Raw genomic sequence first — 27,965 nt, forward strand, 5'->3', positions numbered from 1 at the left:
GCTGACGTCCATTTTATACCCCATGTCCATTTATGACTGACGTATGCTTAGTGATGCGGGCTATCACACGTACCTTTGCAGCAGCATTTATCTTTTGTAAAATGACTGCTTGTATGAGTCAACCGGAGGTAGACTCCCCCCATGTAATGGATACAGCAGCATATGAATAGGAGGACATCGAGAAGATAATAAAGGAACCAATGTTGCTGCCTTTGATCTCCGGATATTGGTTTCTCATTCTAGTACTGTTTCTAAATTTCTATGAAACAGTAAGGCTAACAAACAAAATATGGTTAGGGATTAGAGCATTATGGGTAAGGGAGGAGCTCAAGAGTTTCCAATATCCACGATCTGTAAAAAGCAGCAGAGTCAGATACAAGGGTCGAATCTAAACCAAACTGTTGAGGAAGAATGAAAATGGACAACATAGATGGAACATTACGGTAAGTACATAAGTTCTTTATAAATGCAATCACATAAAGAGCTGTCAAAAGCTAATGTGTAATTCTCATGTCCCACATCCCCAACTTCAACCATGCATTTCAGTTTCATTAAAAGGTTTATGAAAGCAATCTTTATACCGGACTTTTGTCTTCCTTCTTGATTGCTGTTCTTCCCCAAAGAGCATTTACTCCATCCACAGCTACCAACAACTTGTATGAATCAGGTGTACACTGCCTCTTCAGTTCTTTTAGGATAACACCAACAACATCACTGGCATTTTTTATTCTGGTTAAACCCTGAAGTAAAACAAAGATTAGTGAAGTTTTACTGGGAGCTTTAGTGTCACTTTGTTCTCCTAGCAGTCAAACAGTGCAAAAATGTGTATACAAACAAAATAAATTCAAACACACAGTATATCTTTGTAAGCTACAGCTGTCATACATCTGTAGATGGACTATTCTAAGGTGCACTGGAGAGCAAATAATTTTATAATGCTCTTCCAAGTTCAAAAAAGCATGAAGAATATATTTTAAATGATGACACGACTTTTGTTTTGCACCATTTGCATATCACACATTGCTACACAAGAAGAAAATACTAAATTAAAACTAAAAAAAAGGGAAATATAGCAAAATTTTAAAAAAATGAAAGCATTTCACAGAGCATTTTTTTTTTCTGGAGAAAGAAAATACAATGCATTTTGCCACACTGGATATGGAACCGCTGTCAATATCCTGCAACTTGTAAAAATGTGTTACTCTTCTCCAAATAAAATACTTAAAAAACATTTGTATTATTGCCTGTCACCAAGAAGAAGCTAGTATATGATTAAAATGGAAAACAAAATCTAAAACTAAGTGTATTTGAAGTATTGAATATTGTAGAAGAGATACAACTGGAAATCTTTAGAAATGGAAATTACTTAGAAATAAATGGAATCTGTGGGTATAATAAATGGAGAAAAGTACTCCAGAAGAGAAGTGAGGTTTAAGGGAAGGTAGGAACTGAGCAACTTATGCAATGTTAGAATGAACGATAGTGGTTACAAAGAAAAAACATACGTTATATATGTATGTAAATGAAAAAAATGTTAATATGATTTGTTAAGTGATAACCTAAAAAGGTATATCATAAAAAGAAACCTAGTATATGCTTATAATCAGATATTACTATCAAGACAATGTTTCAAGAAGCTTTCAACAGCTTTACTCTAGCACCAACCCATAACCATTAAAGCAAAACATGTAGCAGAGAGACTACAGTGAATGCTGGAATTTATCGATTTCTCACAGGAAATTTCAATGCGTGTAAATACCACAAATTAAATTGATGAGTCAGTTTCAGCAAATCTTAAAAGTGTATATTTTTTGCAGGGGGAGAACCCTGCATCCACAAAAGTACACATGCTGGCTCCATGGCCACACAATAGCGACAAAAAGTGCAAACTCCATTACTGCTGAAATTGGATGCAAATAAAATTACTCTGCAGTACACAAACACACACAAAGTGCCTTCACATACCTGTCTACTTCCGAAATGCTGCAAGTGTAACTTTTCTCTTATTTGAAGCCAGGTCTTCTACACTGTCCAGGATTTACTGTTTTTTTTCCTTTCGTTCATGATGATCGCAGCTGTTCACAGGTATGTACTAGGCTATCATCTCTAGGGCCTATATAAGCCTAAACAAACGAGGTTCCCTGGCTTTCGCCACCCAAGAAAATTATTTTCCTGTGCCCCTGTCGAGCAGCGCCACAGCAGTGATCCCCGGGGTGAATTTCCTGTTTCCCATCCAATTGTCAAGATTTCTCTTAAAGAGGGCTAATGAAGAGCTCTGCTTGACATGAATGGGTAGCCTGTTCTACAGCAATGGGAAGTCTCTAGGGCAGGAATCTATCCCTCCAGCATGTTTTGTTTATTGTGATGACAAGGTTTAGGTCCCTGGAGCATGTGGCTCAGAGAGACTGGTATTTCTTTAAGTGTGGTATGTCCATCAGATCTGGGTTAGACATGGTTTTGCATGTTAGGCAGAGGTCACTTCTGAGTAGCCAATATGCGACGGAGTACAGCTGAAGTTTTTTGAGATGGTCTACTTATGGCATCCGAGACCGGTAATCCTCCTAGTGAGGTATTTTTGTGGTCTTTCTAATTGTTGCATATGTCTTGCGAGGTACATGCCAAAGAAGGCATTGTACTCTATAATGTGTCTGATGAGTAGAGAGGAACGATGACCTCCCTTTTTCTGGAGGAGAACCCCTTTGTGATGGTGTGCCACGTAGAAGGAATTCCTGACTACTGTGGTGATGTGATTGTCAAAGGAGAGACTGCTGACCACCTGTGCCCCAAGGACTCATCACATTTTTGATGTTTAGTAGGCTATCGCCTATGTGGTAGTTCATGGGTACAGTCTTTTTCCCAAAGGGGATGACAATGCACTTCTTGGGATTGAGCTTTAGGCCATGACTGACACCAAGCATCAGTCTTGGTGAGGCCTCTCTGTAGAATGCCCACATCCTTAGACGTATCTATTATGGCTCCTAGTTTGCAGTCGTCTGCAAATTTCGTTAGCCAGAGACCAGCTGTATTACCCTGGACTTCAGAGAAGTAGATACTGAACAGGAGAGGACCCAGGACGAAACCCTGTGGAACTCCGCTTGTCACTGGTCTGAAGTCAGATTTGGAATCAGCTCCTTTCACTGTGTGGGTTCTGTCAGTGAGCCCGTTGGCTACCCATCTTGTGACACATGGATTTATGCATAGTCCAGTGAGTTTATCTATAATACCAAAGTGGGGGATGGTGTTGAAAGCCTTGGCGAGATCAAGATAGGCTGTGCTGTGCGCACCACCTTACCTTCATCTACGGCTCTGGTGACTGCTTTGAAGTCAATCAGGTTTAGGAGGCATGATCTATGTTTTACAAACCCAAACTGAGCGAGGTCTTTGTTTATAAGCTCCAGGACAATGCTTTGCCATGGCCTTGCAAACCAGGCTTGTCAGGCTAATGGGGGCGGTAGTTCTCAGGGTCAGTGGTGGCACCCCCTTTCGGGAGTGGGATAACCATCGCTGTGCTCCATTCCATAGGCACAAAGCCTGAAGTGAGGCTATGGTTGAACATGGTACTTAGGTGGGGTGCCAGTTCATTCCGTAGTTTGTGCAGAACGTAGCCTGGGATGTTGTCCAGTCCCATGGATGCTGTGTTCTTGGCTGTGGACAGTGCAGTCTTTACCTGTGCGCCCGTGATTACAGGGGCTTTTCCATCTTCTGGTATGGAGATGGGCTCTTTGTGGGGGTGGGGTGGGGGGGGGGTAAAGTTTGCATTGAACCTGTCTGCCAGGATGTTGGCTATATCAGTTGGTTCGGTAAATGTAGTGCCATTGTGCTGCAGTTCCGAGCAGATCTGAGTGTTGCCATTTTGATTCTTGACATAGCTGTAGAAAGCTTTGTGGTTGTCTTTAGAATCCATGGCGAATTTATTTTCTTAACTAGTTTTGGAGGATTTTATGAGGGATCTCAGCTTCTTACTGAGGCTGACCAGGGAGTTCCTGCAATCATGGGATTTTACTCTTTTTTTGCAACAGTTTCTTCCTTCTGTTGTAGAGTTTGTTTATGGCAGGGGACCACCAGATTGGCTTCCTTTTTTGGAGGATAACATCTTGGTTCTGTTGAGGATGGCATGGTCCATGCACTCGTGTATGTGCTTATACAGTGCTTTTGTATATGATTCAGCAGTTGTGTCTCTATTTTCCATCTGTGTGGGTGACGTGAAGTTGGCCACATCTGACTTAAGAAGCATGAAGTTGGCTTTGGAGAAATTTTTTAGGTGGTTTCCTTAATGGGGGGGTGGAGGCAGGATATGGATGTCTAGAGTGATTAGCTTGAGGTCAGACCTGACCAGTGAGGAGTTGACCTCTACCCATATTGGTAATGACCAGGTCCAGGATGTTGCTACCCCTGGTAGGGGTATGGACAAGCTGATCCAGGGCATTGGAATTGATGAATTCCAGAAAACATTGGGCAGATGAGTTAGTACGCGAGTAGTTTTCCCAGGTGATGGTGGGCTAGTTGAAATCTTCCAATATTATGGTATTGGGCTGCACCTTAACATTATCCAGTATATCGAGAAACATGGAGTGGGCGCCCTGGGGCATGGTGTGGGATCTGTAACAAGCTACAACCTGAACTGCAGTCTTTCCCAGTGTTAATTGTACTTGGATAATTTTAGATGCATTATGTTGAGCAACTAGCCTGGAAGTGTGTATATCCTTTATGAATATGGACACACCTCCACCTATAGTGTTTCGGTCAAGGTTAGGTGGCCAAAAAGTGTGGTAAGAATTGTTGCCTGGTAATGCAGGGGTGCTCACTGGAGTCTTAAACCAGGTCTCTGTCACTGCACAGATGTCGATGTTCTCCATCTTAAAGAGTGCCTCGAGTGAGTGCATTTTGAGGTTTAGACTTCTAGCATTGAGTAGCATTACCCTTAGATTTCACCTATCTACTATGGTGGTGCATTTGATGTTTGAGCCTTGCCTAAAAAAGGCACTATAGGGGTGGCAAGAGCCTTAATCAGTATCCAGAATCCCAGAGGCGACAGGTGCAGGCCATCTCTGGTAAAGCATTGTGGCCTGCTGATCATGTCGTCCCAGGCAGACAGATACTGGATCCCCTTGGAATGACACCAGAAGCTTAGGCAATTGTTGAAGTCAATCATTTTGTTCTTGTACTGTGGCATCATTCTGGGTGATGGCAGGATACTCAGGGCTAGTGTCAAACCTGCCTGGGCCACATGGTCAGAGAGCTCCTCCATGTCTCTTTTCATGTAGTCCAGGGAGGTACGTCTCAGGTCATTCACTCCAACATGGACGACAGTCATATTTGTACTTGTGGAGTGACCTGAGTGCATGCGTTATATGACGGTTCCTGGCACCAGACAGGCAGCTGACAGTAACATTCTCCTTGTTTAGCCTAGTGAGAGGGACGTCACTGTGCCTGACTATAGAGTCGCCAATGACTAGTGTGTTGGGTACGTTGTTTTGCCTTATGGGTTGAGGTTGAGAGTCACACTGATTTTGTAGGCTGTGTGTTGTTCGGGTAGTGTTGGGGGTGGTGGTTACTTGCATTTCAGCTTTGGAGGTCTCTATTGTTTGGGCAGATTTTTATTGAAAGCCTCCACAAATGTAGGTGTGTGTTTTGTGTTACTATGTGTAGTTTGGGTGGTGCAGGTTTTGATGGACTATGTGTAGAGTGCGGTGTGGTGTTTACCTTCTCCTCTTGACTGTCTAGTCCAGTCTTGGTGGGAGAGAGCTTGGCTTCTAGATTGGCTATATAAGTGCAGCTCTCACAGGTTGTAGTGTTGGGTGGTAGAAGGAGAGGGTTGTCAGTGTACATGAGGCAACTGATACATTGCCCTGAGATGCCCAGATTCATCAGGTGAACAGGAGAGAACACCGGGAACTGACCCTTAGAAATGTCTGGTTAGTGCTTATTAATATAAGTACTAAGAACTGATTTCCTCTTGATAAGTGAAAAACTGGCTAGTTCTAAGGGAAAATCTGAAGAGCAGACTTTTTGGCACCTGGAATAGTTTAACCGTAGTTAAACGCTGTTGCGCAATGCGCAAAACTGTGTAAACACAGGCTTTTAAAAAGAAAGATGAAAGGGATAGAAATAGCCCAAAATGGCCAATAAAACTACAGATTCTGAGCTGAAATCACTCCTCCAGCGACAGATAGGCTGTTTCAAAGCTCACCACTCTCACTGATGAACAGAGAAGCTTCCCTCTATCTTAGAAAGGTCTGGGTAACACAGAAACTTACAAACAGCCCAGAATTCAGCAAAATATGAAAACCAGACTCTACTGATTCTAGAAAGGCAGGAAACGAATAGAGAGCTAGGATTTTTTTTTCAAACATTAAAGCAGATAAAGGAATACAAACACAAAGCAGAAAAATGGCTATTGCACTTGAGTGTGTAGCCCTTCCTGCAAGGACAGATGAAACTATAGTATGCTGCCTGATTTCTTTCTGCTCTACATTTTCATGTTGACCTGATGGCTTTAATGCCACCAGTCTCTAGTACTCTTGTTTTCCTGGCAATTTTTATCTAAACTGCTTTTACCCTGTCCAAAATTCCATAAATATTTTACATTTTCATCTGATTACAATATTTCCAGCTTAACATTTAGGATGAACTGAAACTGGGATATTCATATACATTCGGTGCAGCATTTTACAAACACCATTTATTGCTGCAACTTCTAGACATGAATCATTGTTAATGAAGTATGGCATACAGAAAATTATCAGCATCTGTGAAAGGTGAACGGGTATGCATGGTACACAGTGGTATATTACGATCATTTGTACACCAGGCAGGTGGAAACTTTCGGTAGTTTAACAGCACAACACAACACAGTAGTTAACAGTTACTTTTTGTAAGGTATATAATATTTCGGTAAGAATTTAAACCCAAATAGCGATCAAATAATGTACATTATAACGCAAGTAATTTTTCCTGTTACCTTACTAACTACCTGCTCCCTGCTGTGTTGCACTCCGCTGCTGTGTTGAAATATAATTAATTCAAAAATTTCCTTAGGTATGATGGCAGGTCATCACTATATTAGTGGTACTGAGGGGATCTAGCACTGTGGGGGCTCCCACTGGCATACCGTATGGGGGCAGAGAAAGGTGTGACTGAAGTAGAAGGCCTGCCTGAACCATAAGGAACTCAAGTACTGATGTGTTTTTTTTCTACAATGAAAAGATTTTTTTGCCAGCACTGATATGCTATTCAGTTCCAACAAAGGAGCAAATACATTGGTGTACCCACAAGGAGTACACAATGTGTAAACTAGTGGTAAAAATTCTGTAAGTCACACCAGTGGGACCAGCCCATACACATTTGGTGTGGTGCTTGTGAACAGACTATGATCATGGGACGTGGTTCTGTTGTATGGGTAAGAGTACTACAGATACACAATGAGACAAGACTGAGTAAATAGTCTCTGCCCTACCAAGCAGCAATGTTTAGAAACTGTGTAGGGCTTTGGCACACCATCCTACTGCATCCTTATCCATTTCCACAGTGCACAGTCATCACCTAATGACAGTGTAGCTGTTTAAGTTTTATACTTCATGTAACATAATGACTAGACTATGTTGCTGATCTTCTTTCGGCTTTTCCCGGTTAGGGGTCGCCACAGCGGAACTCCGGTCCGCTAATGATTGGCAGTAGATTTATGGTGCCGAGGTGCAAGCTCAATGCCCAACCTTCAACGAAGGCACACCCATTTACGCATGTCTTTCGAACGCCACTCGACCACAGGGAGGACATGCAGACTCCACACAGAAGGCGCTCCAGTCAAGAATCGAATGGGAGAACCTCTTGCTGTGAGGCAACAATGCTACTGCTGCTTAATGACTAGACTATACAAAAACTAATTAAAATACTAAATTCAGTTGAATTTTATGACCTACTTGGACACAACTTACATTCACTTGACATTATTAATCATTATTGACAGCAATTACTTATATAACTAAACATGATGTGTTGAATTTACATGTCTATGTGCCACTGGGTATATTTAAAATCTGCACATTTTTCTTTGGGATTTGTTTGTGTCTTTCAGCTTTTCCCAGTTAGAGGTCGCCACAGCGGAACTCCGGTCCGCTAATGATTGGCAGTAGAGTCTTACGTGCTGGCTTGCCGGGCCTAACGCACAACCTTCAACGAAGGAACGCCCATTCACACATGTCATCACACAGAAGATTCTCTGAGAATCGAACGGGCAACGGCTAACTGTGAGTCGACAACGCTACCGCGGCACCACCACCACAGTACAAAACTTAAAATATGGCATTGATAGTTCTCCCTTTGGATCCTTTCACATATATTACTTATCAACCCAAATAAATAAAATGCCATTTTTTACACCCATAAGAGACGCAACACATTTCTACACTCATACAATTAACAGACACTAAAAATAATAAAATACTCCCCTGTTAAAACACACAAGTACTTGGGAATCCATATAGATCAACATCCCTCTTCTACCCAACATGCAGAAAACAGGTTATGTACTTACCATGATGACTCCTGTTCATTCTAGTCCATCCAATGCAACAGATAGGTCTGGAGCCACTTGTCAGATCTGCTCTGGTGGCTTTATCAGTGCATCCCATCTAAACTCAGATGCAGTTTGCCCAATGCCAAAGCACCGTAATTCAGGCATAACAATTTAGAAAAAAGGGGTTGAAAATAAGATAATAGGATGGGGTGGAGGGTGGGATGTCAGGGTTTGCTTAAAAAAACTTTATTTCCTAATTTAATTAGCGAGAAAAAATGAACTGAAAGTCTTTTCTGATGTTCTCAGTTCTATGCAAGTAGAATCAGAGCTGGCAGTGAACATTGTGCAGGTGAAGGAAGTATTCTCCTTGATTCATGTAATTAGAGATTAATACTGGCAAATGAATGGGTTGATTAAGTTTAGAGTCTGTGGCTGGCTTGGGGATAAAATAAAGACTGGCTCCTAGAGAAACTCTATCTTTGTGAAAGATTAGATTGGATACCTCAGACAATAACGCATGAAGTTCTGAAATTCTTCTAGCAAAAGTGATAGCTACTAAAAAGACAATTTTCCAGGTTAGAAATTTTAAATCTGTTGGAGAGTCTGCTCAAAAGGAGGTTTCATCAAGGCCTCCAAAATGAAATTCACATCCCATGCAGGCATGGGATCTTTTAGGAGAGGATGAAGGATAAACAGTCTTTTGTGAAATGTTTGAAGTTTGATACAAGCTAGACAATGATTCTGAAAACCATAAAGGCATTTACAGATATAAGCTAATTGCACTTTGTAGAAAAAAAATATATCACTGCTCATTCAGGGTTGCTAGGAAATTTAAAGCTTTTAATACAGAGGGCAAAGAAGGGGTCTAACTTTCTGCAAGAAAGCCCAAATGGAGAATCTCTTCCACTTAATTTTGTATACTTTTTGAGCAGCCCACCTCTGGAAGGAGACAGGATCTGAACTACACCATGTGAAAAGGAAGGGTCCTTGGCCATCACAGGTATTGGAGATACCATGTAGCAAGTTTCAGATTGGGAATGTCCAGGCAAGGCTGGTCAGATGGGCAAGAAAGTAGATCTGGTTGAGGGTCCATAAACCAGGGAGGCTCTTTCAGATGAAGTCTTAGTAGGGGAATCTGTATGAGCTATAAAAGGGCAATGAGAATTTCAGTAGATTGGTAATGTAATGTTTTCTGTAAAAACTTGGGAATGAGTCTGAGTGGTTAGAATGCATAAAGTAAAATGGGTGTCACTGGCATACAAGAGCATTCTTAGGTGACCATCTCTCAGGGGAAACACAGCTAAGTAACTGCTGCATCTCATACTGGATGGAGTTGCAAAACGATCACAGTAAAGTGTGCCCTTGTAGCTGACTATCTGTTGAGCCACTAATGGTATGATATACCACTTGCAAGACATCAGAAGAGACCTGCTGAGCTAGTCTGCTTAATATCTGGACTTCCCAGAATGTGCACCGTTAACAGAAAATTATGCAAATCCAGTACCCACTGTCATATCACTACCACTCTGATAAGGGGATAGAACATGGTTTTGCCCTGCTTGTTGATGTAACAAATTACTGACACTTAGTATTGAAATCCCCTGGAAAAGGAGGTCCTGGGATCGTTGCAATGCTACGACTGCGCTTATCTCCTGAACACTGATGGAAAGATTGGCATCTGTGTCCATATCCCTTAGATCATCCTCCTCTCAAAATGCCTCACCACCCCAAAGAGAAGCCACCCATTAAAGTACAGCTGCTGGGGGGGTGGGGGGATAAAAGGAAGAGACAGACGAGCAGCAGATTCAGTGAAATCAGTCACCAATTCAAATGTCTCTTGCAGGATGGAGTTGTAAGGGAATCAGACATTTGCAAACACTGGGAGGAGAGCAACCACTGAAGAATCATGAAGGGCTATTGTCAGGAAAGATGTCGCGAGTCCTTGAACTTTCAGAACTAATGCTGTTGGAGGTAACAGTTGTAACATTAGGAGAAATACCACTGATCTGACACTCTGCACTCCTGCTGGAAAACAGATATTGCAACTTTTGTATTTATGTAGCAATCAATGAACTTTGAATAGACTGGAGGCATTATTTTTTTATAACATTGACTGATATACCTAAACATAGGCAGAGCTCTAAAAAGTAGTCTCTGGCTGACATTAAGGACTCCAGGCTTGATGCAAGAAAGAGTCAATCATCCAGACACTGGAAAGTACAGTTATGTACACTTACCATAAATATAGATGTTTGAGTGTATTCACTGTTGCAGTCATCACACTTTGGTTATCTGCCTGCAGTTAGCCCTCAGTCGACCCGAATACCAGTATTTCTGCTTCGGTTGCTGTCACTTCAGGACTGACATCAGGTCGTCAGGGGTATAAAAAGAGGCAGCTGATGCCATTACATCAGTTTTTCTTGCCCCAAATGTCAGGAGCCCCCCAAATAGGGAGCTAAGTTATGGTGGGGAAAACACTACCAGTAGAAAGTAAATACCAATATCCCTGAAAGGGGTGAGTAACAGACAGAGAGGAGAGAGACAAGGGGGCTTTAGGAAGGAAAAACAGGACTGCAACAGTGAATACACTCGAACATCTACATTTATGGTAAGTGCACACAACTGTACTATGTTCTTCGTGTTTCACTGTTACAGTCATCACACTTGGGTAGACTCCCAAAGCTGAAGAAGGGTGGAGGCAGTCAAGAAGACTTGGGGCTGGCTAGCATGCCTTGCAGGACTGCTGCTGCAAAACACACCCTGGATTTAGAAAAGATAGGCAGGTGGTAATGCTTGGCGAAGGTGTGTACAGAACTCCTGGTAGCAGCTTCCAAGATGTCCCTGGTAGTGACTAAACTGAGGAATGCTGTAGAGGTAGAAGTTGCACTACAGGAATGTGTTCTGACCCCCTGAGGGGTTGGTTTCCCATGGTGCTTGTAGCAGAAATAGATGTAGTGTGCTACCTATTTGGAAACTGTTTTGAAATGGCCTTGCCCTCTGCCCCTGGTGCAAAGCTGACTAGTAACTGGTCAGATTTCCTGAAGGGCTTAGTCCTATCAAGGTAGAATCTGAGCTGTTTGTGCACGTTCAAGGAGTGCAGGACCCTTTCCCCTTTATTGTGAGGATTAGGGAAGAAAGTTGGCAAATGCATAGATTGGTTGAGAGCCACACTGGACAACACTTGGGTTAGTCCTGAGGGAAAACCTGTCACAGCATGGAAAATAATGAAGGGTTCCACAGCCATAAGTGCTTGAAGCTCAGACACTCTTCTAGCTGAAGTGATGGCCAGAAGCAAGGCTGTTTTCCAAGAGAGGAAATTTAACTCTGCAGGCTCAAAGGGGGAAGCGTGAGCTTTTCCAGTACAAAGTTAAGGTCCCAAGCAGGGGTGGGTGCTCTCCTTGGTGGCCTTAAGTTGTTTGCCCCTCTCAGGAACTATTTGATAAGAGGGTGAGAGAAGACAGGTGGCTCAGTGCTGTAATCAGCTGAAATGGCAGAGGCATGGATCTTAATGGAGGAGAAGGATAGGCCTCTGTGGAGCAGATCTGTTAAGTAATCCAGGATTAGAGGCAGGGAGGGAAGAGTTGTGTCCTCTCCTTTAGACTGAATCCAGGAGCAGTACCTTTTCCTCTTATCAGCATAGGATTTCCTTGTAATGGGTCTTCTGGCTTCAAGAATGATGTCCAGCACCTGCTTGCTTAGGCTGGTTACTGGGGGAGAATTCAAGGAATAAGCCAGGCTGCAAGATTTAGGGTTTGCAGTTGCAAATGCAAGATCTGTCTCCCCCCTGCTGAGAGAGCAGGGTTGGGTTCTGGTGTAGCTGCCAGGGTGGCATCGGTGTCAGGCTGCGCAGGAGTGGGTACCAGTGCTGGCGTGGCCAGTCAGGGGCAATCAGAATTGTCCTTGGTCTGTCCTCTCTTATCTTGAGCAATACTCGAGAGAAGGGGCAAAGGGGGAAAGGCATACATTGACAGATTTACCCACTGGAAGGATAGGGCATCCACTTTCCAGGCCATGCTGTGAGGAGTCCTGGTGCAGAATTTGGTGAGCTGGTGATTACAGGGGGAGGAAAGGAGATCCACCTCTGGGGTCCCACATTTCTGAATCAGAAGGTTGAAGATGCTGGGCTCTAACTGCTACTTGTGTGAGTCTAGGAGATTTCTGCTTAAGTCGTCTGCCAGTGAGTTTTGTTTGCCTGGCAGGAATTGAGTTTGCAGATGGACCTGCATGTCCAAGGCCATGTTCCACAGGGTCATGGCTAGCCTGCAGAGTGGGTAAGAGTGGGTTCCCCCTGCTTGTTGATGTACCACATAACTGTGGTGTTATCTGTTTTCATTAGCAGGTTTCCTGGTGAGAGTAGGGATATGAAAATTGTCAGAGCGTGCTGCAGTGGCCCTAAATGCACTTGCCGTCCACGTGTGCTCCCAGGCATAGTCTGATGCATCTGTGGTTAGGGTCTGGGCGATGTGGGGTCGAGTAAAGGGCAGTCCTTATTGTGGTTGCATGCTGCTGCCCACCAAAGAAATTCTGTCCTTAGGGTATGATAGGAATGACTGTTTCCAGGTCCTGAGAATGTTGGCACCAAAGACTTTTTAAGTACCAATGAAGTTTCTTCATACGCAGTCTGGCATATGAAATTAGCAGGATGCACGAGGCCATGAACCCTAGGGCCTTCAGGATTTTCCTTGCAGATAGATGGGTTCTGGTGACCATTTGAGTAAAATAGTCTGTCAGATAGACTTGTTTTTCCTGGAGTGAGGAATGCCATCTGGGATGCAGTGTCCAAGCTTGCTCCCAGGAATACAATCTTTTGACTGGGGACTAGTTTTGATTTCTTTTCATTGATGGTGTACCCCAGGGAGGTTAGAAGGTTTTTTTTACAAATGTCAGGTGCTGCAACAGCATTTCCTGACTGTCTGCCTGAATCAGGCAGTTGTCCAAGTATAAGTAAATTTGAATATTTCTCTGTCTGCAGTAAGCAATGGCTAGAGCCAGGCAGTTTGTGAATACTCTGGGAGCAGTGGATTAGCTAAAGGGAAGTACAAAGAACTGATAATGCATAGATCCTGCCCTGAAGTGTAGATATTTCCTGCATGACTCTCTTATAGGGATGTGCAGATAGGCTTCTTTTAAGTCTAGGATGACTAACCAGGCATGTTTGGCTAGCATAGGTAGAAGCTGCTGCAGGGTGAGCATTTTGAATTTTGGTACCACCACGAAGGTGTTGAGAATTGAAAGATCTAGGATTGGGTGCCATGAGCCCCCTTTTCTGGGTACCAGGCAAAGTCTGGAATAGAATCCTTGACCTACCTGTTCCGCAGGAACAGGTTGAATTGCCCTTACAGATAGCAGGGATTGAACTTGTTTTGTGCCTCTGCCCACTGGTTTGGAGGAAGGTCTGGGAACCCTTTTGGGGTTGGCAGTGAGTGGAAGTAAAATTTTTACCCCTGGGATACAATGTTAAGGACCTATCGGTCTTTGGTAATAGAAATCCAGTTTTTTGCATGAAGAGCAAGTTTTCCTCCTAGGAGCACAAGCAGTTGGGCAGAGGTGGGCAGTGGAGTTGAGAAGTCATTGGGCATTCTTTCCGTAAGGGGGTGGAGGCACTCCATTGCTTAGATTTCTGCATACCCTGAGACTGTAGTCTGGGGGGGGGGGGTCTCTTTCCCCTGGGTCTAGTTTGAGATGGCCTTGAGGGGGCTGGAAAGGACCAATGTTTCGAAGGACAATGCCTACTGAATCCAGGAGGCTGTACTTGCAAGAATTCTTTGACTGTCTGCATACATTTAGCTTTTTCTTCCAACTTTTTAAGAACCTCTTCTGCTTTGGTGCCAAACAGACTGTCCTTGTTCAAAGGAAAATCTAATAACTTTGATTTGACATGGTCTGACAAGGTCTGCTCCTTAAGCCAAGCATGCCTTCTTAGTACAGAGCCAGTGACTGCTGCCCTGCAAGATGCTTCTAGGGCGGCAAAGCCACACTGCAATGTATGCTTGCTGACTTGGCTTGCAGAATGCATAAGCTCTTGCAATTCTTTATTTTCTGCACAGTCTGTAAAGGTAGCTATTTTTTACTTAAGTTCCATAATATGTTGCTGGTACTTCAGCATGTGAAACTGACAATTCAAAGCCCTAATGGCAAGAGTTGCAGAGGTATATACTTTTTTACCCCATCTGTCCAAAGCTATGGAATCCTTGTCCGAAGGGGTGGGATTATTAGCAGTAGTTGCTTTGATACCTTTAGGCCCCTGGGAGATGACCACTGGGTCAGCAGTAAGATTTATGAAAAGGAATTTGAGAGAGTCAGGTACTCTGTAGTACCAGTCTGATTTCCTAGGAGCAGGGGTAAAGTATCAGGAGTTAAACTGGATTCCATAAAGACATCATCCACAACCTCCAGGACTGAGGGAATTGCTAAAGGTCTATGTTGTGGCAAATCTAGAAATTCTCAGAGTCTCTTTTTGAACGGAGGATAGTCTTGGCATTCCCAGGGGAAATGCTCTCAAACTATGCAAGGTTTCATCAAAAGAAAAAAATCTCTGGAGGAGAGGCAGAGGGAATAGATTCCTCTGCATCTGAATCCTCATAAGCAGATAAGGGCATGTCTTCATAATCAGATACCTCAGAGTCGGACTCTTGGGTCTGTTGAAGCTGCTGGGAACATGTCTCTTTCTCTTAGCAGGGGAAGGCTGACTTCCCCTAATCAGCATAAAGTCTCCTGCCATTTTAAGCATTTGATGTTGTGGCAAGGGAGCAGGTGCATGAGCTTTGGTTATCGGGTTTTTAGGCATTGCGTGTACTCTTGGCCTTAGAAATTCGGTAGTTTTAGACAGGACTGAATACGCGAAAGAAATCTTCGGTTTGTGTCAAACATCGGTAGTGAGAAGAACTTCCTAAGAAGCCAGTGCCTGCTCAGCGGCTCCGGACCCATCCAAGGTAGAGACATCCGCAGATTCCGTAGTCGAAGAAGAGTCTCGCGGCATACAGGACTCCGAACGGGTCTCGGTAGACGCCTGCAAATCCACTGAAGCGGGCATCAGGGGCAACAAAAGTGCCTCAATGAGTACCTGCGAACTGGCAACTAGCTTAACAGAAGTGTCGTTGGCAGATTTGGACCTGTGCAGTCTGTCTCTGTCTGTCTTTATCCTTACTCTTTTTCGGAAGATCGGTAATCGGATGGCTTACCAAAGTCATTCTGGAATATGGGGATTGAGAATGAAAGTATTTAGTGACAAAAAGGGCCAGACGACGAATAGTCCAGGCGTTGAACAAGGCACAAAACTGACAGTGAGGTACGTCATTGGTCTGGGCCTGAACAAGTGATGCAGTAATAATGGAAATCTCGGTGAGGTATTTGCTTTCCACAGGCAAGACAATTAACTTTTTCTGATATCGGCTAGAGCAAGAAAAAAGTATCCACAGTGGGTACTTATCTTTAGAAGACTTCAGGATAATTCAATTCGGAAACGAAAACTCAGATAGTGGCCGACTGGCAATTGTGCAAACTGCTTCTGCTATGGGGTCCTCGGCAAGAACGACTGATGTAATGGCATCGGCTGCCTGTTTATATACCCCTGATGACCTGGCGTCAGTCCTGCAGTGACAGCAACCGACGCAGAAATACCAAGTCAGCCACAGTCAGTTGCTTATCAGGGCCAGGATCCACCACACCATGTATGTACTTAAGTCATTGAACCACAAAAGTACCAGTATGACTTACAGTTCATATATGGGTATAAATGACCAGAGACATACCTCCCTACACTATATGAAGAGAGACATCATGGGGCTTTTGGAATATCCACCCATGCTGGTATTAGCCTAGGACTGAGCAGCACTTTACCTTCTCCAAGGATGATGCCTCAATATGAATAAAAGAGGACCGGCTTTAAAAATTTATTTAGTTTCTGGTGTCATTCCAAGGGGGTGCAATATTTGTCAGCATAGAAGGAGATGGTCTACAGACCATGCTGCTTTGCCAGGGGGTGGTCTGCACCTGTCCCATCGAGGTTTTCAAACAGTAGCTAAAACACTAATACTTCACGGTTGGTCAAATAGGATGATGCACTTGAGCTTCTCCACATTCAAATCACCATAGGCAAAATCCCATACCACTTCCTTGCAAGCTATAGGTCCCCTTCTATGACCCAGAAAACACTCAACATCCAACCCAATACCATTGTTCATAGGCAACTTTAATTACCCTATTATCTGGGAATCATATAAGACACCAAATGTTCAAGCACAGAGATTCCTGGATTCTGTAAACACAGACTCCCTGGACCAGACTGTCAATATGCCAACCAATAGAGTAAACATACTGGGTCTGGTCCTCACTAATATGGGAGAGTGCTGCACACCACCCTAGTGTAATGTTTTCTCTGATAAGGTCAGACCACAAAATGGTCTCCTTTGAAGTAAAATAAAACCCAGAACCCCAGCTAACCATGGAATGTTCAGTAACTACGCTAAGGCTAACTTCCTTCTATTAACTGATAACCTGGCAAAATTTTAAGCCCCCATAAATACTGAGAACACTGCTGCCTATATGGAACTGTTCACAGAAACCCTATACAAGCATGTTAACAGCTACACAGAGGCACATGTACTCACCAGGAAGAACTACTTAACTAACTCAATAAACAAACCACCCTGATGGACTCACACCATCAATAGGCTGTATAACAGAAAGAAGAAAATCAGAGCAAAAATTAGGTGTAGCACCTAGAAGTATAAAAGTAGTTAAACAACTCAGAGAACAAATAGTCTACCAAAACCAAATTTAAGGTAAATTTGGCCTCCCAGGCAAAGGACAACCACAGGGCATTCTTTAGATATCCTTACAACCTCAATAGCAACACTCACCTGTTTGCAGAGCTCATTAATGGAGCCACCTATACTGATACAGAAGATATGGCAAACCTGCTGCCAGACAAATTCAGCTCTAACTTTACCTCTCTCTCCCCCTCAACCTCCCCTCAGGAAAGACGATCAAGTATAACAACCCCTGCTATCACCATCAAATTAAGGGAAATTGTACAGATAAGGACATGATAAACCATTCTGAGATATTGCAATTCGTTGGTCAAACACTTGAAGAAGCAAATATGATGCTAAAGCCCATTACTAAGCAGGAAATACAAAAACATATTCAAAAACAAAAGGGAGGGAAGTCGCCTTGATGGGACAGATGAGATTTGGAAACTAGGGGAACTAGAACTGCTAGAAACTTGGTACATTCTATTTAATTTCATTTAAAAAGTAAAAAGATACAAGACTCCTAGAAAATGGTTACTATACCAATACTCCCTAAGGAAGGAAACAATCTTATGAACACTGCTTCATATAGACTTATACTGGTACGAAATCACACTTATAAAGTATTTACAGCTATTATAGCCAGTATAATTAAAGAAAAATCAGGGTTTGGCAAGGAAAGACAGATCTTTGACAATATATTATTTATTAACATAATACAGCAGCAGGCAGAGATGACTGGAAAGCCTCTACTAATGGTAGCGCTAGACACAGAAAAAGTATTTGACAGAGTTCATTGGTAATTTTTATGGGCAGTGTTAAAAAGACATCTTTCTGGGGAAAGTTTTTCCCTTTCTTAGAAAAGGAACATAGGATCCTGTGCAAGAATAAAGTTGCTTTGGAAAGTTACTTCCCAAATTCAGATTAATCAGGGAACAAAACAAGTATGTCCCTTGTCTCCATTACTATTCATACTACATTTGGAGCCACTAGCTCAAAAAATAAGGACACCACCAATAAAAGGGTGGAAGACCAAAAGCAAGGAATATAAATTAGCCATGTTTGCTGACTAGGTAATTTTTTTAACAGACTCAGACAGGGACTTGGAAAGTACAGTTGTGTAAAGTCTTACCATAACAGTAGACCATAACAGTAGACGTCCTTCTCTTCAATGCTGCAATATTCCTTATGCAAGGGATCTCCTGCCAAGGATAGCTCAACATTCAGCCAGTATTTCAAAACCTTTAGTACCCACAGGTGATGTATGTCACATGTATGCCCTCCCCGCGCAAAGTGTAGGGCATAAAGGGTACATACGGATGCACACAGTCAGAACTGAAAAAGCCCCAGGAGGAATGAATGTCCCTAGGGACAAGAAAGAACATGTGCATCCAGAAAGAGAAGAGCTTCTCAGCCAGGATGGTCAGAAGAACAGGTTACGGCAGAAGGAGCAAATATTGCAGAAGTGAAGAGAAGGACATCTACAGTTATGGTAACATTTTATATAATTGTACTATGTCCTTCCATACCACTGTTGCAGTATTCCTTACATAAGGGAGAGCACAAAAGCTCAAGAGGAAGCATGGCAGAGAAGAGCCCAAGAGCCCTCCAGAAGCCCATGTAAAATAGCCCTGGCAAAGTCAGCCCTGGAAATAACAATCAACTTGTAATGCTTGGTGAAAATATGAACAGAGGACCAAGTAGAAGCTTCAAGGTTGGAATCAGTATTCAGCCTCTTGAAATAAGCACCAGAGGAGGCAATAACCCTGGTAGAATGAGCCTTTACTGATTTGGAAAGACAGTTGCCATGAAAAGAACAACAAAAAGAAATCTTAGAAATCCAGGAAGACGTGGTTTGCTTAGAAACAGCTAAACCCAAAGACTTGGAATGAAAGAAAACAAAGATCTGCTCAGATTTATTAATAAAAGAAGTTATGTATTCACCATAATGTTCCATGTTTGCTGTCCATCTCATCCTTCATTCCTACTGGATGGGTTCGGAGCCAATCCTCGGCTCTGACTCTGCCGAATACACTAGCTCAAAGTCTCTGACTTGGCTCGTGGCAGGATAGGTATCCCATCATGCAGTGGTGTAATTACCCATATCTTGTTTGTTGCCAATCATAATAATGTGTTTGAATTAATGTGACATCAGGTATAGAAATAACAAGGAAATTCAAAGAGATCCTTTACTAAAGAAGAAAAATCTCTCATCTAGGTCCTCTAGGAGTCCTTGGCTGGGGGAAGGTGGGAGGGTTGTAAGAATGAAGGGCGAGATGGACAACAAACATGGAATGTCATGGTGAGTACATAACTTCTTTGTATTATGTTGTCCTAGCTCGCCTTCATTCTTACTGGATGGGACAGCATCTCTAGCACTATTTCCCTCGGTGGCTCACGGGAGTATACCTTTGAGCACAGTGGAACCAAAGGAAGCCCTGTCCCTGGAGGCCAAATCAACTTTGTACTTAGTAATAAACGTATGGGGACTTGCCCACGTAGCAGCAGCACAAATACTGTCCATTGACAATCTGGCTAGGTAAGCGGAGGATGTTTCTAATGCTCTGGTCGAGTAGCCTCTAACTTTGAATGGTAAATTCCTGTTATTTGAGGTGTATATAAAGGTAATGCAATTTGAGACCCAATTTGAAAGTGTAGTTTTTGAAACTGGTATGCCCTTTTTAGCTTCAGAAAAGGAGATTAACAATTGATCTGTTTTCCTGAAATCTTTAGTTTTATGCAGATAAAACCTAAGTTGTCTATGCTATGAACTTTGTACTCTGCCTTGTTGCAGTAATTTGGAAAAAAGACTGGGAGCTCAATAGATTGATTTAGATTGGTTTGGGAACAAACTTTGGGCATGAAGGACAGATTAGTTCATAGAGATACTCTATCCTTATGGAAAATTAAATATGGTGGTTTGATTGATAGAGCTTGCTGCTCCGAAACTCTTCCTGCATATGTAATGGCTACTAGGAGAACAGTTTTCAAAGAGAGGAATTTGAGATCACAAAATGATGAGGGCTTGAAAGGAGGTAATGTTAGGTGAGTCTAAACAAAATTCAAATCCCAGGGTGAGAGAGGTTCTTTTATGGGAGGCCTCAATAAACAAGTGCCTTTTAAAAATGCTTTACACAATTTGTGTGACATCAGATTAGGAGTATATTCACCAATGTGGAAATTAGAAATTACAGCTAGTTGGACTTTTATTGTAGCTGCAGCGGAGCCGTGCTGGAAAAGTTCAGCAAGAAATTCCAAAATTGAACTGATTGAGGCACAGAAGGGATCAATATTTCTTGCTTGTGCCCAGTAGGAGAACCTCTTCCATTTACTAGAATATAACTTTGTGGTAGAAGCCAGTGGCGGCTGGTGACTTCTAATCAAAGGGGGGCTGCAGGAGACAGCTGAATGGGATGGGTCAATGGGAAGGGGTGTGGCCAACTAGAAAGGGGAGGAGCTATGCCCAAAACCACAAAAACTGTAACTTCAATTAAATACGCTGCCCTGGGTGCCAAACTGTCATTATGAGAGTCCAAACAAGACAAAATGAAGTGTAGAAGAAAAAAAAAAACATTTCAATGCACTGGCTGTATGACAGCTTACTTAATATCTAGATGGAAACAAAAAGGTTGAGAGGCATGAAAAAATAAATTACTTTTTAAATACATGACTGGAATGCCAGTCAAAATCAAGTATAAGAAAAACAAGCAGCACTCAACTCAAACCACTTCTACTTGCATTGCAGTTCTAATTATAATTTATATTCAGATTTATTAAAGTACCAAGTAACATGCTGAAAGTAGCAATCTCTGTGATATCCCCACTTGTAAAAATGTTTCTTATCAAAAAAAGACCTCCTGCCTGACAACAACTATCTACTTGTTTCATGGAGAAAACATGACCCAAGTAAAAAATGAAAAGCAAACAAAAAAACAAGCTCAAGATACATTGCTTAAATGATTACTGCACAGGTTATGGACCACATATAATAGACTTGCATTATGTTTCCTTTACATGTAAAGCCTGCAAAGATGACTGCAAGTCTCCAACAAATGTAATGAGCTTCTTAAAATAATGTAATCCTGTCCTTTATTACAAATATTGTCATATGCATTTCAATACCCAAAGCTTATACGTTATCTAGTTATGTAAGCATTCTCTGCATGGCAACAACAGAAAGGATTTCAATGTTGGCAATTCTTTAACAGTATACTTATTAGAACTTACTTGCATCTTACAATCTCAGACAAGTATACCAGATGGTCATTAAAGCATTGCTACTTAAAATACAGAGCAACAGGCACTTTCTGAATAATAAGCATAAATCAACAGTATAAAAATAAGACAGAAACCAGAACATTCTGCAAAATCAAGGACAGATGAAAAGCCACTGTAGTACTTGTGTCTACCTTGGATGGGGGGGGGGATACTCTGCACATTTACACTGCATAACTGCTCCTCTCCTTGCTTGCACACATCCAGAGTCACTACATGGAGGAGTGGGGTGCAACAAGTATTTCACAATTTGAAATATCTCTGGCTGACTGATGGCCATGACACATTTGTCATACCACTCAACCTGAGAGCAAGACATCTGAACAAAGCCATACACAGAAGTAGGACAAAGGCCCAAAAATAAGGACATTTTTTAAATATTGCTCTTACAAACTTAGAAAGATAATAGAGTAGTAGGTCTTGCATTAGTATGAATTTTCTGAAGAGGGTATGAAATCTGAAACTCAAATGTCTGTCATTATTTTCTAACTTTAGTCTTTAATGATTTGCCACTAATTTGCAAAAAAAAAAAAAAAAACAATTTTATGAAAAATGGACCAAAAATGTGATGCAAAAACATAAATTAGCCACACAACACAGCTGGGAACCTGTCAAAGAAGGGACACTTTTTTAATATTAGTACTGCTAACTTGAGCGCTGACAAAACAAAAGAATCTACATGGATTTCTGAAATAAAAGTAATCTACAACTCTGATTATTAGTTATTTATTAATTGTAAACCCTCCACATTTTCTTCTATTAGGGGAAGAACAGTATTTTGAGCCAAAATTGGGGACAGTTGAGAGTTTTGGATATGCCTAATTCTATAAAGCAATTTATTTGCATGTACCTCTCAACCTGTTAATGCAGGAAACCTGGACAAGGCCAAATATACTGGGGGAACATATAAATAGTATTAAAAATTGCTCTTATATTCTATCAACTGTCTCAGTTTATACAACAGGTCTTGCTTTAGCATGCATTTTTCTAAAGGTTATGAAGTCTGAAACTCGGTGTCTGTCATTATTTAGTGACTTAATTCCTACATGATTTGCCAGAAAACCACAAATTGTGAGGAACAAACCAAAAATAAGAAGCAAAAATCTATTAATTCTGTGAAAATCTGGACAGTTGAGAGGTATAGTTCAGCAAGGGCTGTCTGAGTTTGCCACCCTTCCACCTCACAAAATTATCGTTGAATGGAGACTCCCCACTGCAGCCATTCCAATGAACCATTACTTAGCTATTTCACCCCATTTACCATAAAGACTAACGTGCATACTGTTTTACCTCTACAATGATTTGGACTTCATTTGAAAGTTTTATTTTGCATTTTACAGCACAAACACGAAGACATCTGCTAAACAAAGCAATGCAGTCTCTCAATGAAAACAGACTTCGCATTAAAACTTCTCTGCCCCTGAAACTCACATTCATTGAAACCCACATTCAAAGAAAATACATTTTGCCAGTGGCAGATAACGATCAACTTTGGGCTGTTTTCAAATCATAGGCCCCTTGCACACGAAACATACACATGATCTTTGATACACCTTCCTGATTGTATTAAATTATATCCTTTGCACAATACAGTACAGTTGTTAGAGGGCATTTTAAATTTGTTTTGGACATTTTTAGAGTAAACAATTAAACAAAATGTTTGCACCAATAATGAAAAAACTGCCCAATTCAGAACATTTCCATCATAAAAGTCTACTCAAACTTCTACAGTCCACCAGTATTAGTAAATATGCACAACCTCTGAAGAAGTAAAAGTCATCTAAATAATTCCACATTAAAGAAATCTGTAACTAATGAAGAGGTTGCTGCTAGCAAACAACTTTATATTTCATTCTTTCATCTGCAAATAAAGTGCCTGTTGCCCTTGAGGAATAAATTACCTATGTTGCATTAAAAAAATGATAAGCTAGTAATACTGCAATGGGGAATGGATGGCAAACTGATAACAGGTTCATAGTTACTAGGTATCTTCACCAAAAAGGACTGCAGCATCCACTCCCTTTACAACACAGTACAGTATTAGCAATGCATCTACCTACTGTGGGACTCGCGATTTATTTTTTATTCTTTTCTTTTTTTCTTTCTACAGGTGGGGGGGGGTGCAGTCCTATAGCACGAGCCACCCCTGGTAGAAGCCTTGTGAGAGGATACCAAAATGTGTTTTACTACTGGTTTGAAGTCCTGAAGCCTGACTAAATTTGGAAGTGGAGTGGCCATGCTGTCAAACTGAGGGTTTGAAGAGCAGGATGAAGAGTTCCTGACATAGGAGTCAGAAGGTCTGGAACTGGGTCCAGAACCCATGGTTTCTCCTGTAGGTGAGGCCAGAGAAAGGGAAACCAAATCTGACGAGGCCAGTATGGGGCAATGAGAATCAGCCTGCTTCCCAAGGATTCTGCTTTCTGAATTACTTTGGGTATGAGAGGAAATGCGTACAGGAGTCCCAAGGGCCAATCGTGAACAAGCACGTCTCTCCTCCCAGGGCAAAGTAGCTGCTGCATTTGGCATAAATGGGAATGGCAAACAGATTGCAGCAAGGCTGGCCCCATTTTCATAAAATCTCCTCCACTATGTTTTGGTCTAGAGACCACTCATGAGGCATTAATATCTCCCTGCTGAGCTTGTCGGCTATCATGCTGGATTTCCCCAGGATGTGCGCTGCTACTAGAAAACATTGGGAAGAGACTGCCCATTGCCATACTCTCAGCGTCTCTCGACAAAGGGGATCTGGTTCTTCCTTGTTTATGTACCAGGCTGCCGACATGTTGTCTGACTGGACTGCAATCGTTCCTACTGGAAGAGAGTCCTGCAGTGCCTGCAACCCTAGAAGCACTGCTCTTATCTCCAGAACACTGATGTGCAAATGAGCCTCGTGTTCTTGCCATGTGCCTTGGACTGCCCTTCCCAGATAATGCCCCCCCACCTTATGTGGGAGGCAGCTGTGGTCACCATAGCTACAGGTTGTTGTGGCACAAAGGGTTGTCCGATGGTCACATGGTCAGACTGAAGCTATCATAGGAGATCTCACTTGCATGATTCCATAATTCTGACTTGGTGAGACATGGGAAGTTCTTGAAACGACCACTGAGCAAATAGTAGCCATTGAAGATTTCTCATATGCATTCTGGCTAGGGGAACTAAGGTGATAATAGAAGCCATAGTCCCTAGGACTGCCAAAATAGTCTTTGCCTTCACTTTATTTCTGGGTAGAAGGTTGGCTATTTGTTGTCTGAGGAGAGAAACCCTGTCGGGAGGCAGTCGTGCCATTATGGAGATGGTGTCGAGATCTGCACCTATGAATGTAATATGTTGACAGGGCAACAAGGCAGATTTTTAAAAATTGACTGTAATCCCTAACCGAGAACAAGTTTTAAGAGTGGTGTCTCTTGCTTGCTGAAGTAGATACTTAGTGGTGGCAGTTAGGAGCCAGTTGCCTAGGTACGGAAACACTTGGAATCCCAGATGTCTCATGTGAGCCGTGACTACTGCCATGCATTTGGTGAACACTCTGGAGGCTGTAGTGAGACCAAAGGGGAGAGCGTGAAACTGATGACTGGCTCTCAGCCAGAAGCGTAAGTTACTCCTTGATGTTCTGTCCATTTTTATGTGGTAGTACGCATCTTGGAGGTCTATTGAGCACATCCAATCGTCTTTCCCTAAAAAGGGAAGAACTGACTGCAGTGTCACCATTCAGAACTTGGACTTCTTCACGGATTTGTTTAATTTGCTGAAATTCAATATGGGTCTCCAGTCCCGTTCTTTTTGGCACTAAAAAGAATCTAGAGTAAGTTCCAAATCCTATTTGGTCTGCGGGGACTTTTTGGATGACTTTTGTGTAGCAACTTCTAAAATTCTACCGTTGCATGTTCCCTTTGACTGGGTGGAACATCCAGAATTGTTCTGATCTGTGGGGCAGGATGGCAAAAGGGAATGGAATAGCCTCTGGATATTATACTTTGTACCCACTTGTCTCTTGTGATATCTTGCCAGGCTTCTGGGTACAAAGATAAATGCCCCCCCCCCCCAGACTGCCTCTAGAGTAAAGCAGACGGGCCTCCTTTTCAGAAGCATTGGTAGGGCTGGCCGCGAAAGGAATCATGGACACACTGGTTTTGCGGATCCCCTCTGCCTCTAAGATGGCGTCTACCATTATTCGCTCCCCCTCTGCCCTTGGGGAAGGGTTCACCTTGTGTGTTTTGAAAACTCCCTGGGATTTTTTAACCACATTTTTCCACTCTTCTGACCTTTAGGGTAAGGTCTTGAAGGCACGGAAAAACATACTCCAATGGCAGAGAGTTTTCCCTTCCTGCTCACATCAGGTAAGTGTGTCCTTGACTTTTAGTCCAAAAAGTGAGGAAACATGAAAAGGGGCATTGGTAAAGGTAGACCTGAAAGGCTCCGCAAAATTGCACAAGTGCATCCAGGAGTGTCTCCTCAGGGAGACTCCTAAACCTGCTGCCCTGCTTGCTCCATCCATTGCATTAGATATCAGTCTCATGGAGGAGTTAAAGATGGAATTTAAGGTAGATAGCTGAGAGGTGACCTTTTCTGAAACCCCCGCAGCCAATGAACCCTGGAGAGCATCTCCTAACTCCTTCAGGAGATCTCACTGTAGTCTCGTAAAGTGCGTAAGGTAGTTCAGCAATCTAAAAGTCGCTGACGAAAAAAACACATTTCCCGTATCTATCCTTCATCCAGGAGTCCTTGTTCAGTGGATGGACAGAGGAGGATGTTTCAGAAAATTCCTTCTTGGTGGCTGCTGCCACCATCATAGCATCTACAGTAACACCTTTCGTGAGAAAATCCTTTTCCGAAGGGGCCGACAAGAACTTATTTGGCCTCAGAGAGACTGGTTCCATAGTGTCTGGTGACTCCCACGCATTTCAACTAACCAACTCCAATAGTCGAAAGGTGGAGACACTCAGGAGGCTGAAGGTTGAGATCCAAAAGTCTTCGGGTACACTAATTCCTCATCAGAAGGGTTGATGGTTTTCAAGCCACCTCTCTGTTTCAGGATCTCTAGGATATCTGCAAATAAGATACCTTCACAGGACGGATGTGGGGACACTTCTGACTCCTCGAGGTCAGTGTCAAAGGTGACGGACTCATCAGGGGAGTCTATTATGCTCCTTCTTGCATGTTCTCTTTCGAGAAGCCGCCTCAGAAGGGTATTCTGGGGAGGTCTCGGAAGAGTGAGGTCGCCCAATGGGGCTCCCTGAGGTTCTGAATCTCTGCTGTCCTGTGGATAGGGTGCTGCTGAGACAAAAGCTGGTGCCTTGGTGGGAAGAATTCCAGTATCCTTGTGTAGAGCTGTAGGTTGGGACAGCACACACTTCGTCAGCTCAAAGGCAGATCCCCTTGGCTTCGAGGACACCTCTGATGCCGAGCTCAGCCGAGCCAACTCTCCGAGAGGTAAACTCGGGTCCGAGCTTCCCCCCTGGAGCCGACTGGAGAACTTCGGCTCCTAGACACCCCAGACGGCACCGAGACTGTCGGAACAGGAACTGGTTTTGAAATCTCCTGAAGGGATCTCGGAACCGAAATATCTTCAGCAAGCGGTACCTGGCATTCCAGCTCCAAAGATCCAGCTTGGCTCGGAGGAGGAATCGTCATGGGTGTAATAGCCTTGGATGGCTCCGAAACTGGTTGGGGACAAAAACAATTTAGCCAGCGCTGGCGACTTCAAAAGTCTGTGCACCACCCTGTCCACGTCATCATCCGATAAGCTCCTAGAGGACCTGGAGGAAAGGGCTGGTGAGCGAGCTCTCTCCAATATGGGAGATCTCAAGGTAGGGGAGACTGGTAACAGTTCAGTGGACTGGCACCGAAAAATAGTCTCTTTCGGCTCTGAAAGGCTGTGGAGCTGAAGGACTAGATTTGTCCAAATCTATAATCTCTCTCAGTTCTGAGGAGCCGAGGAAGTTGATGCAACAGAAGACTCCGAATGAGCCGAAGAAGCAGGAGATGGTCGTTTTGTAGTCTTTCTTGTCACTTTTAGAGGAAGGGGACCTACTTGAAGTGTTCTGTAGAGCTTCATCAAAGGAAGGTTTCAGGAGCCCTTTGTGAATCAGCTTGTTTTTTCTTTCCTGTAAAACACAGGAGCTGAAGGCATGACAGAATGTGCAAGTCTCTTGGAGGTGAATGGCCCCCCCAAACAATAAACACAAATATTATGCCAGTGATGGACATTTGAGAACATTTCTGGCACTTTTTAAAACCCGAAGGCTTAGGTTCCTTCTCTGTACTTTCCTTTGACACTTTAAGAAACACTAGTATACCAAAAAAATAAATAAATAAAACTTTAATCACACCTCTATAAGAAAAAACTTAGACACCCACACTATTTAAATTTTGAGATAGACACTATGATTAATAGCACTTCTATTAAGAAAACGGGAACAAAG

At 42.7% G+C, this 27,965-nt stretch overlaps 1 protein-coding gene across 3 annotated transcripts in view; it reads right to left on the bottom strand.

Annotated features, from left to right (window-relative positions):
- DAP3 (death associated protein 3) overlaps positions 1 to 27,965 on the bottom strand; it is a 1,113,059-nt gene that overhangs the window by 256,441 nt on the left and 828,653 nt on the right. For all 3 annotated transcript variants that reach the window (XM_044080167.1, XM_044080166.1, XM_044080165.1), the window contains exon 9: positions 582 to 740. In XM_044080167.1, coding sequence (XP_043936102.1) covers positions 582 to 740 — 159 coding nt within the window. The remainder of the gene's footprint in view (positions 1 to 581; positions 741 to 27,965) is intronic.

Source organism: Protopterus annectens, chromosome 8.part0, assembly GCF_019279795.1.
Source record: "Protopterus annectens isolate FY-2018-M chromosome 8.part0, PAN1.0, whole genome shotgun sequence".
Taxonomy (NCBI): Eukaryota; Metazoa; Chordata; order Ceratodontiformes; family Protopteridae; genus Protopterus; species Protopterus annectens.